General features: G+C 49.0%; 1 protein-coding gene across 3 annotated transcripts in view; it reads left to right on the top strand.

Moving 5' to 3' along the window:
- The first annotated feature begins 3,700 nt into the window (after positions 1 to 3,700).
- The window catches only part of Slco5a1 (solute carrier organic anion transporter family member 5A1), a 149,628-nt gene continuing 139,962 nt past the window's right edge, over positions 3,701 to 13,366 (top strand). Inside the window, exons 1-2 of one of the 3 annotated variants that reach the window (XM_028864586.2) lie at positions 3,701 to 3,927; positions 5,572 to 6,964. In XM_028864586.2, coding sequence (XP_028720419.1) covers positions 6,049 to 6,964 — 916 coding nt within the window. In that variant the 5' untranslated portion in view covers positions 3,701 to 3,927; positions 5,572 to 6,048. Of the gene's footprint in view, positions 4,006 to 5,571; positions 6,965 to 13,366 lie in introns of all 3 variants that reach the window. The other 2 variants (XM_028864581.2, XM_028864582.2) reach the window with 2 other exon arrangements.

Raw genomic sequence — 13,366 nt, 5'->3', positions numbered from 1 at the left:
AGGTCCTGACTGATGAGGTCTTGTGTTCTTCAGGCTGACCATCTGCATGGCTCCTCTGTAGGGCTGTGGCAGCAGTTTCTTAGGGTTCAGGGCTCATAACACCAAAGCAAACGTGTGACTTTCTACTTCATTAGCACTTGTAGGATCCTCCAAGCATCTACTGTGGGACCCCAGGCTCAGATCTATCTCTGTTTTGATTTATCCAGCTTGAAATTTATTTCTAAGTATGAGCACAGATGCCAAATTTAGTTAAGTGCCTTCCTAAAAGAGATGTTTCCCCCCTTATAAACCATCAGTACTCAGTGCGATGACAACATCAATACTAGCCGCTTTTCCTTGTTGTGAGCAAATGTGATGAGTAGTGACCTAAGGGTTTATTTTAGCTCAGGGTTTGAGGGGACACAGTCCATCATGGCAGGGAAGTCACGGCAACCCAAGTGTGAGGCAGCTGGCGACGTAGCATCTGCTGTCAGGAAGCAGAGAGACGAAGGCTGGTGTTCTGCCCTCCTTTTGGTTTTTCTGTCCACAATTCCAGGGTGGTGCAGCCTGTGTTCATGGCAGGTCCTCCCTCTTCAGGTTAAGTATCTCTGGAAATGCCCTCCCCCGACCCTCAGAGGCGTGTTTTTTGGGTGTGTCTGGATCTCATCAAGTTAACTATGAAGATTAACCATTACATTCAAGATCTATTTTAAGCCCAGAAGCTCTTCTTGAGTAAAACTCAGTTCTTGTGTCTGGGAAGTCTCCTGAAAGCAGCCCTGAGTGACAGGAAGGAAAGAGAGATGTGTAATGGACCCCCCCCCTTCCTCACCCTCCTGTGTTGAAGGCCAGATTATTATAGTCTTGGTTGTTCCCAAGTGACTTTGAAGAAATTAAGCAAACTAGAAATTTTGAAGAGAGTTTCTGGTCACAGGCTTCCTGTTCCAACGCATCAAAAAAGGCAACCACATACAGAATGGAAGAAGCCATAGGTAGCAGAACTCTATAATCTGACTCAAATTCTTTCTGTTAAGCTGAAGATTGGGGTCAATAAAGGCAGACTTGATGTCATGGTTCCGATATGAAGTTCTCATAAAAGGCTCATATACTGGAGGACTGGTTCCCAGCCTGTGCGGTGGTTGAATCGTGACAACTCTGACTTAAGCAGTTCTTATTTGACGGCAGTAACTACAGGTGACAGAACTTTTAGGAGATCGTAGCATTGGGAGCTGTGCTACAGAAAGGTATATCTTCCTAAGGGTCTTCTCTCTCTCCCTTTCTCCTCCTGTCCTCCATCTTTCTCTCTGCTCTCTAACTGTTCTCCACGAGGTAAGCCATGCTTCTCCTTACATATTCCTCACCATAATGTCTACCACACATGAGCTATTAGACAAACAGTAAAGGAAACATTTCATCCTGAGTGTTTCTTATGTGAAACATTCAGCTAATTGAGCCATTTAAATTTTGTCTATAAATTATGACCCTTTGCGTATGTGACAAAACAATAACACAATCCTGTAGGCTATTAGAGTCATCTCTAGTTTGAGTATGGTAATTGGCCATGACTAAACAGCGGGTTCCAGGAACAGGGCTGTTTAGCTTTCAGTAGGGAAGCCCTGGCACCTGATGTAAGAGATCAAATTTGCTACAGAACAGCTGATGTCTGGAAACAAGGCTGAAATGAGAGAACAGGAAGAAAGTGCTCAGAGGGAAGCTAGGACGATGTAGATCAATTCTTTGGATCCAGAATAAGCTCTGAAAAATAGTTAGGTACAGAAAGGACCACATATTTTTGTTTACTTTATCAGCAGAGGGAACTACAGTCTAATAAGCGGTGGCACTTAGGGCCATTCTCTCTGTTGGGGATAAATGACCACAGGCTTGAGTGGACAGTGACAGAGGGAATAATGACCAGTCAGTCCACCCACTGCCACGTCAGTGCTGTCTCTGTGTGGCTGCAGGGACACGTGGACTCCTCTTGGGTGTCCCCTGGTCTCACATGTTCTTTACAGGTCGTCTGGAGACATGGCAGTTGTCTAGCCATGAAGTGAGCTACAAGTCAAGGTACCACTCAGCCAGAGGGAGGGGAGTAGAAAGTGACGGCCACAAGGACAGGTTTTTAGAAAATAATTAATTTTTATGTGTACAATTGCTTTGCCTGCATGTATGTCCCATGTGCATGCAGTGCTTATGGAGACGTGTCAAGTCCTCTGAGACCAGACCTATAGATGACTGTAACCCACCATATGGGTTTTGGGAATCAAACCTAGGTCCTCTGGAGTGAGTCATCGCTCCAGTCTCCAGATGTTTCTTTTTTTTTTCTTTTGGAGGCAAAGTCTTACTAAGTGACCCCCAAGCTATCCTTGAGGTTTCAACCCTTCTGTCTCAGCCTTCCAACTGCTTGGATTACAGACACATGCACTATGCCTGGCTAAGGCCATGGAACTTTGGGCCACAGCACATGTACCACTTCTATAGAGTGAGATGGTACTGTCATAGGGATAGCCAGGAGCCATCGAGTAGACCTGGCATGGCATCATAGCCCGCCGAGCATGGTTCTGTGAGTAAGCAGGGCCTTCTCGGTCTGTTGCCCTCTTTAGTTGGCCTCCTTAGGCCTCAGTGACACCCATTCCTGTCTACCGCTCTGTGCTCTCTGGTTCCGACTTCTAGTCTTTTTTCTTAACTTTCTTCCTCTCAGTTCTTAATGTTCTCAGCTCCCCATCTTTAGCCTGTATCTCAGTTTGGACCCCACCCTACTCACTTATACTTTCTCATGTCGTCTTTGTAGGGCTAATTACTACTAATCTACATCCTTAGTCCAAACCTCCTGAGCATTTTATACCCTGTAGCTTATGGGGTATGTACACTTGGATGTTCTAATGGCATTTCAAACTCAACCCTTATAAAACGAGAACAGCCAGTACGTTTCTTCTCTCATGTTCTGATTAAACTTTATTTACTCAAGTTTTAAATCGGGAGTCTCCTCCCCCTCGCTCCCCCCCCCCCCCCGTGTTGGCCTAACTAGGCTAGCCATATCTACGTTCTCAGCTTGCTTTCTGTTTCCCTGGCCCCCACCTCATCACATGCTTGATTTCCACCTTACTTGCCTCTGCACTCCACTCACAGTAGTCTACCCATCTCGGACGAAGCTATTTCTAGTAAGAAAGGCAGAAAGCCATGGCACCTCGGGACTGACAGTACACAAGTCATGAGACCCCTTGTGTCCTGTTCTCTGCCACCAGGACAGGGCAGTGCTCTGCCCCATCTCTCCAAACTCCCAGCAGGGAGTCTACTGGTTTGCTTGGCGCGCCATGACCCTGTGCCTTTGCAGCGCCCTTCCTGCTCTGGAAAGGAAGGCTAATGGGTGTCTGGTTCTGCGGTAGCAAACTGTATAGAACGTACCGCATGGGCTCAAGCCATTAACGCAGACATTTTCTTGGCAAGACAAGTTTCCCTACATCAGGGATCTTGTTCCACTTGGTCCCCTGAATCTGCTACAGTAGAAAAGACACGATGCGTGGTGAACTTGGTGGAAACGAACCGAAATACTTTGCATATAATGGCTCTCGGCTCCAGTCGGTGGCTTTTTAAGACACGTGCTTCCTTGGGGCTTCGGTGAGGGTCGTCTTCTCTCCGTGCAGGTGAAGGGCAGCGGGGTGGCTCGTTGCCCACGGGCTGGGCTGGGTGGCTGCCCGCGCGCCTGCGCCCTCTGCCGCTCCAGTCCCGGTGCATCTCTGTGCGCGTGTGTCTGTCTGGAGAGAAGAGGCTTGGGTGACAGGCCAGGGGTTGGGGGAAGAGTTAGGCAGCCCGAGTCGCAGTCTCACTCCCCGATTTCTCGGCGGCAGGACCGAGACCGCCTCCGCAGGAGGCTGGCCCATCTGCAAGGCACCTCCGCTGTCCTACTGCGGCCGCTCCAATCCCAACCCGGCAGACTGGTCGTCACCCTCTCTAGTGAGTTGTGAAGGCTGGTGAGCCCGGCAGAGCGGCGAGCGGACCCGGCGGCTCTGTCCTCCCACGGGCTGCGTGTGTGTGAGTGCGCGCGCGCGCAGGGGTGTCCCTGGGATTCCGCATCTGTTCCCAGAGCTTCGGGCGGGGATCCGGGTGTTCATCCCATCCGAGTCTGCGCCGCGCTGCGGCTGCTCCCCCAGGCAGGGGCTCCGACGCCGGGATTCCCCAGCTCGGCGCTCAGCCGCGGGTGGAGTTCCCCGGGAAGGCGCAAGGGTGAGCGGGCGGAACCCAAGACCCGGCTTGCGAGCCACTGGCAGGCCGGGAATCTGAGAGTGAGTCCTGTCCGGAACAGTCCAGAGAGATGCGGTGGTTGCCACCCCTCGGCCAGCTTCTCCGCCTTTCTCTCCTACCCCCTTTCCCGGCGTAGCAGCACCACAAAAGCTCAGAACGAAACCCAACGCAGCGGAGCCCCGGTCCCTCCCACCTGGTGCACATCGCGGCGCGGCGAGAGGGGTGTAGGGTTCTCTAGGATTAGGGATGGGGTTTACACCCGGGGCACACCGATGTTGGTGCTTGCTGAATTCAAGCCGAGTGCTGGATTGCACAACAGTTTCACCCTGTACTCTCTGGTGTGTGTGTGTGTGTGTATGTGTGTGTGTGTGTGTGTGTGTGTGTGTGTGTGTGCGCGCGCGCGCGCGTGTGCATGTGTGTTTGCGCAGGCGCGCACACACCCCAGGGCCCACGTTCTCGGGGTGCGCTCGGTAAATTGCACACCGCCCCGCCAGCCGGCCGGTGCTGAGCCGCTTCGCTGGGCTCCTCGTGCACGCAGTGCAAGCATGCCAGCGTCTCTTTGTTTGGTTGTGGCTTCACCCAGCCATCTGCAAAGCAAATTGATTTTCGGTTTCGCTCAACATTGCGCTCTGGGACTTAACGTGGGCCACAGCCTTGAATGCCCTCGTTACTTGTAATTGAATAGTTCTTTCCGGCAAGGGGCTATTTTTAGCGCAAAGAATAACCAGACAAGCATGCTGACCTTTTTTTCTTTTCTCCGGCTGCCTTTGGCTTTGAATAAGTAGGTGTCTAATGGAGCAGACGAATTCACATCTAATCGCGCACACGTGCCAGCGTACAAGTGTGCAAACACATTTCTACACGTGGTTTTCTGTCTATCGCTTAAAAAATGCATTTTAAAAATTGAGACCGGGAAGGCACTGTGTGTTTGTAAAAGAAGAAGAAAAAAAAACTTTCCTTTGTTCTTTTGGGAATCTTCTATTTTGAGTCATAGAGTAGGAGTACCAAAAGGCTGCAATTAGTTCACTTGAATAAAAGACACTGCCTCTGAGTCAGAGCTGCTAGGTTGATAATTATTAACATATAAAAGCAAACGCACTGTTTAAGGCAAAAGGGGCGGGGCGGGGGCAGGCCCGCAGCAGACAATGAGGGAGAGTCTCGGCGGACCGCCTGCTGCTCATTGTTCCGGGACTTGAGGCTGCAGCCTCTGCGGGCTCTTCCTGCCGCGTTCAGCTAGTGGCTGGCACCTCGGCCCCTCTAGGGACCACGGGGTTACCTAGCTCTAGCCCCCGGGCGCCGGGACGCCAGCCCCAACTGCAGCCATCCTTCCCTGACGATCCATTCTCTGCTTTGCAGGTTGGCAGCTTCACCCCCGAGTGTGTCACAAGCCCTGCGGTGGGCACCGAACACCCCTGGGAGTACCAAGTGGGATGCCGTTCGGACAGTCGCGCTAAGTGACACCACACTGGGCCCAGAGCGCTCTAGCTCCTGGCCACCGTCTGAGAGGCGGCGGCGGAGGGGATGAGCACCGGACGCGCAAAGCGCCTACCGCGAGCTATCCCCGGGAGGTGGACGCCGAACAGGGCTCCTCGCAGGACCGTGCGGATCTTTACCTCCCCTGGCACGAGGTGGAGAAACCTCCCCGCTGCGCCTCCGGTCAGGATGCTCTGGGCATCTCCCTGCTGCTGAGATGTTCAGTTACGCGGTTCTGACGTCCGCAGCCCGGGTCTCAGGTGGGCAGAACTGAGTGTGGGCCCGCTTTCGGCCCCCCGTGCAGGTGGATGAAAAGTGCCGGAGGCCTTGTATGGGATCAGCGAGCAGATTTTAAGAGCCATGGACGAAGGGGCTGTGCAGTCCCGGGCCCAAGAGCAGCCGGAGACACCTGCCGGGGTAGGAGCTGTCCAAGAGAAGTGCGAGTCGGAGACCTTCAGGTCTAAGAGTTTGCCGGTCCTGCACAGCGCCTCCTGCCGGCCGAATCTCAGTGCTGGGAATGCAGATGGCGAACTGGCCTCGGGCTGCACTGCATCTTCGGGTCACCAGGAGATGCGTGGAGGAGGGAACCTGATCGTCCCTAGTCCCTCTGCCCCATCCACTTCAGCAGGGACTACAGCGGAAGTTGTGGACTGTAACCACAGGATGGACCCCAGCAAAACGATGTCAGTGTCTTCTACTCTGGCCACACTCCAGGAGAGAAGGTGTCTCTATGTGGTCCTTACGGATTCTCGCTGCTTCCTAGTGTGCATGTGTTTTCTGACCTTCATCCAGGCGCTGATGGTCTCCGGGTACCTGAGCAGTGTCATCACGACCATTGAAAGGCGCTATAGTCTGAAGAGTTCCGAGTCCGGGCTGCTGGTCAGCTGCTTTGACATAGGGAACCTGGTAGTGGTGGTGTTCGTCAGCTACTTTGGCGGCCGTGGGCGAAGGCCCCTATGGCTGGCGGTGGGTGGACTTCTTATCGCTGTCGGGGCTGCGCTCTTCGCCTTACCTCACTTCATCTCACCTCCCTATCAAATCCAAGAGTTGAACACGTCGGTCTCCAACGATGGCCTTTGTCAGAATGGCAACTCCACGGCCAACATGGAGCCTCTTCCCTGTCCCAAGGACTCGGGAGGAAATAATCACTGGGTGTATGTAGCTTTATTCGTTTGTGCACAGGTTCTCATTGGAATGGGCTCCACACCGATTTACACCCTGGGACCAACCTATTTAGATGACAACGTCAAGAAAGACAACGCATCCTTGTACCTAGGTAAGACTTGCAATTCTCTGGGGTGTACTTGGCTCACAGAGACATTCCTTATCTTCCCTAAATACAAAGGAACATGATCTTTCATATTTTCAAATGTATTAAGTATTGTGGTTCACTCCTTTTAAGTTCTGTTTTTGGTGTGATGTATTTGCAGTTTGGGGTAAAGAGTTCTTTGAAATAATTTTCAGACGCGCTTCACATCTGTCTTTTCCCACCCAATACAAACTCTCAACAATAGGACAGGATAGGCCCCTTTCTCCTGCTGTCCACCTTTGGGAAATCTCTAATTCATCAAGTTTGTCTTCTGAGAGCTGTCCTTCCTAAAAGAGACCAGAAAGGTAGAGCGCTCGCCAGCAGTTGTGAGTTACTGCTTTCCTCCACCACTTCTCTTTCTCATTTCCAAGAGCAGATACTGGGGTAGCCAGACCACATCTACTGTACCACTCCCATCCCCGCATTCCGAACACGCCACCTGCATCTCACCCAAACACCAGCAAAGCCCGAAAAACAGCAGATGAGTGAGTTAAGCCTGTCCGTGAAGAGGCGGCACCCCAGGCTAGCAGATTTACTGGAACTGGTAAGAGTTCGGTACCGGCTTCCCAAGAACACAGGCTCTGCAGCTTGGTTCCTTGGCTTGCATTTCAGAGCATCAGGGGACAGAGGTGTCTGAGCTAAGTTCAGAGTGCCCGTGAGAGGCCAGGCAGGTAGGGACACGGCGGATTGACTTCCTAGAAGCAGGCTTGATGGTTGTCAGCAGCTCTCTGTAGTAACTGCGCTTTAAGAGTGCACTAAAAGATGAACTTGAACCCCTGGAAAGGATCAGTGTCACACTAGCTGAGTGCTCTGTGTTTCCCGTTTCTCTGCTGGAGTCCACCCAAAACACCTAAAGGCTGTATGTGTGTAGGTGGAGACCTGTGTGTAGGCCCCAGGACAACCTTGGGTGCTGTGTCTTGGGTCTTTTTTTTTTTTTTGAGACTAGGTTCCCTGGCCTAGAACCCCCCAAGTGGCTAGGCTAGCTGGCCAGCATAAATGTTCTTATGTTATAAAAATATTGAACAGTAAATCATCAAACTCTAGACATATTTAGTAACTTCCTAGCTATGTGTTGATAGGACCTTTGATGTGTGAATAAGGTTTTCAAAGAGAGTGGAAAAGTCAGTCAATGTAGGAGGTCTATACTGTGTCCTCAGTCTACGCACTGTCCTCGGAGGGCCTCTGAGTTGCCTTCAGTAACTGTCCCAATGCAGCGTTAATTTTGTTATTAAATGTAAGCACAGACGTTTCCTGTACACAGAGGAGACTAGTTACTGTACCATTGTGTCTTCTAACACGTAATGTGGAAAGTTTAAACAACAGTGTAATACATATCAATAATACCGCTCACCAGACTTAATAATCGCCCATTTTATCAGCTGAGTATGGTGGCCCACACCTATAATTCCAGCACTTGGGAGGTTGAGGTGACAAGATTGTTGGGTCACCCTGGGCTACACGGTGAGTACTAGACCAACCAGGGTTACCCAGTGAGATACTGTCTCATACAACAGCAAACATTCATTTTGTCGTGTGTATCTGGACCCCCACCCCATCTGTGTATGTTTGGATGTGGGGAGCTAAGCTCTTTGGAAGTCACCGTAGGCCTGTAGGCACCACTAAGCCTGAGCCTGCCTCTTCTAGAAAAAAGGGTATTCTGGGATGGAGTGTAGCTCAGAGGGAGAGTACTTGTCTCATGGAAGACGTCATGGATTTGCTCTTCAGCACTACCAATACATAAAGAAACAAACAGGAACAAAGAAATGTATTTTCCCCATATTGGCAGATGCACGAACATGCTAAGAAAGTTAAGAACTGTTACCTAATATCATCAAACACCTTTCCAAATTTAAATTTCAATTGCCACCCAAATTCCTTTATTATTTCTAATGTTAAAACTAGATTTCCCCAAAGCCCACTTATTAATATAATTCCATTTGGCTATTTGCTGCTGTAGCTTTCAGAATGCACAGAAACCTTTTTTGTGTGTTCGACATAGACTTTTTGGGGGGACAAGGCTAGTTGACATGTAGAATGTTCACATTCTCGTCTTGTCTGATCATTTCCCTGTGGTGACTATAAACTCAGACAAACCGCTGAAGTGAGAGTGCTTTGTATTACAACATCTGGCTGTTCACTGGTGATGTTTAGCTTAAACGCTTGATTGAGTGGATGATTAGCAAATGTTTTACTGGAGAGATTGTTTTTTCCTTTTGAAAACAATATGTAATTTTCAGAGTGATGCCTTGTATTCCTGTGATGTGTCTTTCCATATTTCTACACTTTATTTCCGTTTATGTGGGGAATTCGTATCCCTTCTATCCTGCTATAGGTACACCCTGCAGTGGACACAGACTTTCTCCATTGGAATCACAGGCCTCGTGTAAAGGAAAAATGTGTCGGTTCCGAACGCTGAGAGTGGATATTTCCAAAGAAAATAGCAATTGCACATTAGATACATATTCATACATAGCCTGGGCTGGGAGCTGTGCTGGGGGTGGGGCCGAGGGCTTTGAGCATGCTCCGTGAGTGCTCTACCACTCAGCTTGGTCCCCAGCCCTGTGTTCATTTGAGGAGGCCAAACTGTCATGAATCACAGCTTTTGAAGAGTTTTCAGGACAGGTGTGAAGTAACACACACACACACACACACACACACACACACACACACACACGCACGCACGCGCGCGCGCGCGCATCTCCTTTTCAGAAACGTTGCTGACAGGATTGGTTTTGTTTTTCATTTTTTGTTTGTTTGTTTTTTGAAGAAATTGTAAATTGAATACCGCCTTAGGGTGCATTCTTAAGGAAACCCAAGACACTTTTGCTTTACATGAAATGAATTTTAGTAATCAAAAGAAGATTTTTTGTGGGGGAGGGGTGGGGGCGGGGGTGGACAGAGGCTCACAGTGTAGTCCAGGCTGGCCAGGACTGGTTATGTAGTCCAGGCTGGCTGTAAATCTGCAGTCCCTCTTCCTCAGCCCCCTGGGTGCTGGGATTACAGGCTCAGACTGACACATCTGGTCCCAAACCCTTAGAAATAGGCTTTATAGGCTTCTTCTGTAAAACTTAAGATCAGAAGACTTCTGTTTTCCCAGAATGCAAGCCATGTGAACCAGCCAGAAGGTGGGATTCCTTTTCTAGTGAGTAACAATGGTAAAACACCTCGAGTATCACCCATCTCCCTCTCCTCCTTTCTGGCCTTCTTAGTCAGTCTTTCTACCAAACAGCAACAACAAACCCAATGCCAGGTAGCCTGTTAGGAGTTGTGGGCAGGAACAAACATCTGAAGTAACATTAAAACTATCCAAGGTGGATATAACTGTGTATCTTCATTCTGGCAAGACTCTGTTAGCATTCTGGTAGTTTTAAGTGCAGCAGCAGAAGTGAGGACATATCTTCGATAATAGGGCTTCTATCCGTTAACCTCCCTGACTCTGCTATGAGGAGAGAGCCTTGGTGTTGGCTTTGAGTAAAGAGAAAGCTTTGTCAGTATTAGTAATAAGTTCGGTGGCAACTAGACCCTGATTTGTAAGTATATCTCAGAGAGGGGTGTATGTGTGTGTGATCCTTTGTTGGTTTAAAAAAAAATACGAACCACAGGGAAGGGAGTAAAAGCAGACAACCAATGGATATAAGAAAGGATGACTTTCTAGAACAGAGTCACTGGTGGGGCTGACAAAGTGGCTCAGTGGTTAAGGCACTTGCTGCCCAGTTGATGACCTGGGTTTGATCCCTGGGATGCATGTTGTAGAAGGAGAAGTTGCAAATTCTCACCTGACTTCCACACACACGTTATGTCCCATGCACAAAAGAAACGAAGTGCAGTAAAGCCCCTTTAAACGCTACCGGTCCACTTGGATGGCATTCGCGACAAATGGTGATCGGGATGGCTTGGCCGACTGTCACAGGACCAGCTTCGATGTATCCCTGCTCCTGCCATTTAATCGTCAGCCCCGACTCACACCCCAGGAAGGAATGCAGTTGGTCAGAACTAAAGGCAGAATGGGAGGCAATGGACCACATTCTGTCCTGCTGGCTGCCCTGGGACACTTTCACAAACCCCTTCACTTCTCCAGCGTCTCTTTTCAATGGGGATTAGGACAGTTTCCTGCCTGTAGTATTTTGCAGATCAAGCAGGATTTCATGTGTGTAAATGTTCTGTAAATAGTATGGGTGGCACTTCATTGTCAAATCAGAATCCAAGCTCACCCTAGACCATGGGCAGGAGGGGAGGGAGGGATGGTTTACTACTGCATGTGTTTTCTTTTTTTCATAATCTGAAGAAGGAAAGAAATAGTGTCCAAGAAGTCAAAGGATTGAATAGGAAATCACTCCCTCAAAACAGGACACAGGAAAAGTCTTGCTCAGCATTTCAGTAATGCTATTTCCTAATTACATTTTATGAGGACTCAAGGTCCTGCCATCAGAAGATTCTGCATGACTATCTTTCTTTAATGTACATCATCAAGTGCATTTATGGCTTGTGCAACACAATAAAGCTCTTTTTAAGTGTGAGGGGTGTGTGGCCCAGCTTTACCACTCTGCATCTTTGTTCCTATGGATACACTGGAGCAAATGGACGTTCCAATAGCGACAGAATTCAACAGACGTGCCCCTCTAACGCCAGGCAGCTTGCCGCAACCTGGGAACCAGGAAGGAGCCAGGCAGATAGTTTACTTCCTGGGTGTGTCTGCATTCCCAACAAACAAGAGGAGGCACATTAATGCCCCTGTCTGTCTTGAAGAGGGGCAGGAGAAGCCGTGGGTGGAGAAGGCAAGAGAAGGGTGTATCAGAGTAGGAATGTGTTTTCCCTGGAGACTTTTGAGTCGTTTTAAAATTCTGCTTTAAATTTGTGTGTCCGCTTTACAATGCGCTTATCTTTTTAAGCTGTCTAAAATCCTTCTGGAAGTAGGCTGTGTGTAAATCTTGAGTAAATGAAAAAAAAAATAATCTCCACTGAAAATGAATGAGAGAGAGAATGAATAGTAGGGAATTTCAGGAAACAAATTCAGGCTCTTGGAGAAAAATCCACTAGAACAGCGTGGGGCACTCAGGGACAGGCGGCAGGCAGGAGCCCCTTGGGAGGGTCCAAAAGAGCTGCCCACATACTTGGGACAGCTAATCTTTATTAGATCATGTGTGTCTTCTGTATGTCTAGCAGGAGCTAGACTTCTTGTCTGTTGTGCTGGCATGTTGTGAAGTTATCAGTCCACGAGGCTGAGAAGTCAATGACTTCAGGGTCCAATTGAACAACGTATGCGTCTGATCTTAGTGGGGAAGTCAGCAGGTTGGGTGGTGCATGCTGAGTTTTTTCAGCCCACCTGCTGGTGAAGAGAGCGGTCTCTTTAGATTCTGTATTTTTGCTGGGCACTTGGGTGTTGCTATTGAAGTTGGTCTGTTTGAGCATGTAGGATCATGTAGGATCAACAGCCCAAAGATCCATGACTCGGTTGGGAAGTTTCGTTTAGAGCTTGGAGTTGGAGTCACCACAGTAAAACTCACCACTGTTTGGAGTTCTTTCATATCTAGAAGAACAGCTCTGTTTCTTCCCATGGTCCCCGAAGCAATATGTCAGTTTGACATATTTCCTGTGTTTTGGAGACTTCTCAGAACGATATAGTTGTGTGATAGCATGACGACGGAGGCTTTATTTAGAGAAGCAACCTTGAACAAATGGTGTCCTCCTTTACATTTTTTAATTTTTGAGATTACATCCTTTGCTTCTGCAATTACATCCCTTCCCCTTTCCCTCCCGCCCCCCCAAACTCTCCCATGTACCATCCCCTTGCTCTTTCAAATTCATGGCATTTTAAAATTGTTGTTACATATGTGTGTGTTCCTAAATACATAAATACAACCTGCTCAGTTCATATAATGTTACTTGTGTTTCAGAATCGAGCCAAGTAGCACTTCCTCTCCGCTCCTCACCAGAGGCTCTGAGCACAGTTGCATTTCCCTCTGTGGGTGGGACTCCTGCTGTGAGCAGCCAGGCAGGCTGTGCAGCTGCAGGTGGGGAATACCAACACACCCACAACTCATTCCGCCTTCTTTCCTGTCTTTTATTTGTTTTAAGTTTTTGGAGACAAGGTCTCCTGTGGCTAAGGCTGATCTCCAGCTCCTGACCCTTCTGCTGCACCTCACAAGTGCTGGGGTACAGATATAATCTGTCTGTCCGGGTCACTTTTCTTTCTTTCTTGATAATCTAGAAACAATAACAATGCACTGAGGGTGTGGAGCTGACACACTGAGGTTTATTACACGAGGTTTTGAGCAATGAGGGACAGAGAGTCTAGACCACTCATAAAGAAAGGGGAACGTGTTGTCCCCATGCATACATTCTTGTCAGCACAATAGGATTGAAGGCAAG

This window comes from Peromyscus leucopus, chromosome 5 (genome assembly GCF_004664715.2).
Source record: "Peromyscus leucopus breed LL Stock chromosome 5, UCI_PerLeu_2.1, whole genome shotgun sequence".
NCBI classification, from domain to species: Eukaryota; Metazoa; Chordata; class Mammalia; order Rodentia; family Cricetidae; genus Peromyscus; species Peromyscus leucopus.
The sequence above is the reverse complement of the archived record's forward strand: the minus strand, read 5'-3'. Positions and strand labels throughout refer to the sequence as shown.